The 4,580-nt window shown below is 28.7% G+C and overlaps 1 protein-coding gene across 1 annotated transcript; it reads left to right on the top strand.

Annotated features, from left to right (window-relative positions):
- The first annotated feature begins 3,252 nt into the window (after nucleotides 1-3,252).
- Nucleotides 3,253-3,701, top strand: LOC107956182 (peroxidase 34-like). Its single transcript, XM_016891911.1, has 2 exons — nucleotides 3,253-3,414; nucleotides 3,522-3,701. Exons 1-2 carry the CDS (start codon nucleotides 3,253-3,255, stop codon nucleotides 3,699-3,701), a joined length of 342 nt encoding a protein of 113 aa, XP_016747400.1.
- The last annotated feature ends 879 nt before the right edge of the window (nucleotides 3,702-4,580 follow it).

Here is a 4,580-nt window from a genome sequence, read left to right as displayed (position 1 = left end):
TCCAATTTTGACTTCTTCACGAAATCTTTGATTCAACGGGTTAAAACTTGATTCAAGTAGTTAGACTACACCATAAAATATTAGGAAAACAAATCGTTACCTTAATTGAGGGGAAAACAAAAGTTTTATGGAAAATCTGAGAAAACCCACAAGTTGAACGATAATAAAATTAATGGTGTTCTTGATGCGTTTTTCGAAATTCTAGGGAGGTTTAATGTTTGGAAGATGATGAAATCCAAAAGGATGGAAGTATTGGATATCAAAATAGGTGAATGATATTTGGGAATTTCAAGGGACGACAAAGAGGGTGTGGGGAGAATGAGTGTTGTGAGTTTCCTGTAGATGGAGGGGGAAATAGGGTATTTTTAAAACTTTGGTATTATTGCTTTAAAGTTACCCTTAAATTAAACCCTTTTATAGAACAGTCCCATTCTAAATTTAAAGGTCTATTCCATATTATTTTCATAAATTGGTTTAATTTTCAAAAAACCATAGACGAAGATATTTTCGGGCTACCACGTTACGAATTTCCAAACTCATTTGAAGCCATAATTCCAAAATTACCCTCGAAACTTCTATATCCAATTTCAGGATGTGACACCTCAGAGAGAGTAATATCAATTGTGTTCTATCTTCCTCATTCGGGTGTACGAATTTGGATGCATTGTGCTAACCTTAGGGGCAAATCCATTTCCGATTACACCGATCAGGGTGAAATCGCTTCTAAGGCAGTAGTTCTCCACAGTGTAGTATTTATTTATTTATTTTCCTCTTATTATTTGTACTTATCAGTATTAGCATCTTTGTTTTCCAGTAGTAATTTTCCAACAGTAATAACATGAAAAAACTTATATCATACATCTGTGTTTAAAATAGATAGACATAGAATTAAGAATAATTAATACAAGTTTAAACTTGAAGTTAAAAGAATTGGTAAAATTTATATAAAAACTAAGGTCTCTTCAAAATAAGCAAAAAACAAAAAACAAAAATTCTCTTTACCACAAATAAGTCGTGTAAGTGGTTAAAAGTTATCAATTACAATTAATTTACAACTAACTCATGACTAAATCATGTAAAATTTAAACAAACTATTTCACGTAATTAACTTCGACAAACCAATTCATTTAAACATGTTTTAAATAATGGTTCATAGGTAAAACTTTTTTTTTAATAATGCTTTTTAACTTATAATACAAAAACTTTAAATTATAAAAAAATATAAAAAATAAATAAATACAAATTTAAGTTTTGGTGTAAAATTAACATATGAATACATATAAACATAAACATATGTGCTCAAGGTGTCTTCAAAATTGACCCCTAATAGTATATAGTGAAGAGAGGAATATCGAAATTTCTTCTTAGAAGAAATCATTGAAAGAAGAAAAAGAAAAACAGTTAAAACGGAAAAATTGGAGCTGCCAGCAGCCAAAGCTTAAGACAGCCTCCAAGTACATAGTTTAATCAGTACATGCTCTCGCCGTTGATAACGAGGAACAACGCAGATAGAGAGACATAAGTACGAAATACATTAAAGAATGGTATGAATTTGTTACTTTTGGACATTGCAAATTAATTAATGAATTTGTTAGTTAAAATAATAATAATTTTGTTTGCAGAAGTCAACACAACTCATCCATCGACAGTAAGTTATTATTACCCAAAAATTTATGCTTCTCTTTTTAAATAAAATAAAATTTAAATAATGATAACAACAATTGTAAATATTAATTCCTACTATTTGTGATTCATTATATCTAACAATCAACATGATTAAAAACTATAATATTTTAGAGGAGAATGGAGTAGCGGCCTCGTACGTTTTATTGAAGTTTAAAAAATGGTGGGCCAATATTTGTTGTGGCATGCTTAAACAGACAGCAAACCCTATGAGGTAGTAAACTAAAGCATCATTGATTTGCACAAGTTCAAAACTAACAAATTCATTCATGCATGCACTTCTTCCATGTAATTCCTGCCTCCTACGTACGTTTCTTATCTATAAATTACCAAGGACGCCCATCAACCAGAGTCACAACAAACAACATAACCAGGGCCGGCCTGGGGCTGTTTTGAGGTGCAGCCCAGACCCAAAGATAAAAATACCCAAAAAATATTTATTTTATTAATAATAAAAGCGGTTTAAGAGATAAAAAATATCTTTAAAATAATATTTATTTTAGATAAAAAGGTTCTTAAATATTATTTATTTTTTGGTATAAATAATAGATTTTTAGTAGGGTAATTATTCTGTCCAATATTAATGAAGTAAAAAACTCAAAACGCAGATCTAAACTAATGCCAAGTGTTTTTTTAATTATTATTTTATTATACTCTAAAAAAATAACATCAATCCAGATAGAATTATTTTTACTCCAGTAAAAATATATAAAATAATAAAATTTTAATAAATTCACAATTAAATTGAGATTGAATTAATTCATCATATAGTTAACTAAATTTCTTAAATAATAATAGTATGAATATATTTTTTTTCTTACCTAAATACAGAATTTATATTTTTTTGACGCATTAAAATAAAAAAATTATGATTTATTGTGATAACCATCATGCCATATCCACTTATAATTGGTTTTTTTATATAAAAATCTAAAAAAAAATATAATCTACTAGATTTGTACAACGGTGACCTATGTGTATCTAAAATAGATACTATATATATAATAGCTTAAAATATGCTTTTAAATCCTTATACTTTTTGTATATTTGAAATTTAATCCTTTTATATTTCATGTTTTAAAATTCGGGTTCAATTGTTAACTCCATCCAATTTTTCTAATAAGTTCACTAATATGATATTTTAAAATAAAAAAGATACTCACTTAATAGTCATATATAACGTTACACATTAGACCAAAATTCGTACGTAGTTTTGAGTTTTGTCCCTTTTATTAGTAGCAATGAATTTTAAAATAAAAAATCGAGAATGATTTTTTGGGAAAACATTGATGTTGATGTTATCATTAATGATTTTGCATCTCAAAATGCTTGTAGAGCCCATTTTTTATGAATTTTTTTTTGTGTTTTTGTAGTTGATGACATAGGAGTAGATTGAATAAAAAAATTATTTTTTTATTTTTTTAGAAAAATATATTATTCCCTTAATGCCATAAAACATATTATTTTAATGAAATTACTAGTATATGATTTTATTGTATTACAAAATGTCAAGAACAGGCCTTAGCATAACAAAACACCAACCTCATCAAGATAAAGCAAGTTTAAGCCATGGTTTCCCTCACCAGTATCCTTCTTCACGCCTTCCTTTGGTTGGCTCTTGCAGCCACCACTTTTTCCTTATCTCCCAACTTTTATGAAAAGTTTGTCCGCAAGGAGCGTCACATGGGTGCTTCTTTACTTCGTCTTCACTTCCATAATTGCTTCATTAATGTATGTTCATTCATTTCAAAAACAATGATCTTATATTCTATTATACTAGTAATGTCTAAGGTCCATGCATATATACTGATCCAGAACTATTTTTTGTTCTATTGTAGGGTTGTGACGGGTCACTTCTTTTGGATTCTACATGTTCTTCCGAAACCGAGAAAAATGCTCATGGAAATTTGAATTTTGTAAGAGGGTTTTTAGTTATTGACAAAATTAAGGCTAAAGTGGATAGAGTTTGTGGACGCCCTGTAGTCTCTTGTGCTGATATCTTAGTTGTGGCTACTTAAGATTCAGTAGTTCTGGTAATATTCAATACTTTGATATTTTTGACCCAACCCCTGCACGCTTTGACACCGCATACTTCAAGAACCTAATGAAGGAAAGGGAACTACTCACCTCTGATCAAGCACTTTTCAATAGTGGGTCGACTGATAAACTTGTAGGGACTTACAACAAGAATCTCGATGCTTTCTGGATTGATTCCTGCAAGTCTATGATTAGGATGGACAACATCAAGCCTTTGACTATAAACCAAGGAAAAATTTGTGTCAATTGTAGAAAGGTGAATTAATGAATCTGTTGTGCTATTTATCGACTGTCGAATTAATCAATTTCCATCATTTTGTTGTTAATTGTATTAATTGTTGCAAAAAATAAAGCACATAAAACAAATAAAAGAAATGTTAGGTTATGTGTCTCATACCGTTTGGTTCATTTCACTGCAAATTGAAAATTAAAAAAATAAAAATAAAAATAAAAATAAAAATATTTAGAATATTTATTCTTTTTCCTTTTCAACTAATTGAAGGACTAACGTTAAAATATGAAATGAATACAAAGTACTTTCTCATTTTTAGGAAAAAAATTGTCACATAAAAAACAATTTTTTAATGTCACATAAAAATTGATTTTTTTAATGCATTCCTTTTTTATTTTTAAAAGTTTGAAATTGAATTGATAAAATGCAGGAATACTTACCCTTATTGCTATTTCTAGCTAATAATAATAATCTAATGTGACCATACTCCACACCTTTTGTCATAATCACCAAATTTGTACTATCATCAACATCCATGAAAGTTCTATATAACCCTGACACTTCAAAAACCCGTATTAAGCTATGAGAGAGATGTAAGGTTGTGTCACCATGTTTGTTAACAATCTGT

Source organism: Gossypium hirsutum, chromosome D07 (genome assembly GCF_007990345.1).
Source record: "Gossypium hirsutum isolate 1008001.06 chromosome D07, Gossypium_hirsutum_v2.1, whole genome shotgun sequence".
NCBI lineage: Eukaryota > Viridiplantae > Streptophyta > Magnoliopsida > Malvales > Malvaceae > Gossypium > Gossypium hirsutum.
This window is presented reverse-complemented; position numbering and strand designations above follow the sequence as displayed.

Coding starts and splice junctions, on each gene's coding strand:
- LOC107956182 (XM_016891911.1), top strand. CDS start 3,253: ATGGTTTCCCTCACCAGTATCCTTCTTCACGCCTTCCTTTGGTTGGCT. Junction 3,415..3,521: donor TCCATAATTGCTTCATTAAT/GTATGTTCATTC, acceptor GTTCTATTGTAG/GGTTGTGACGGGTCACTTCT.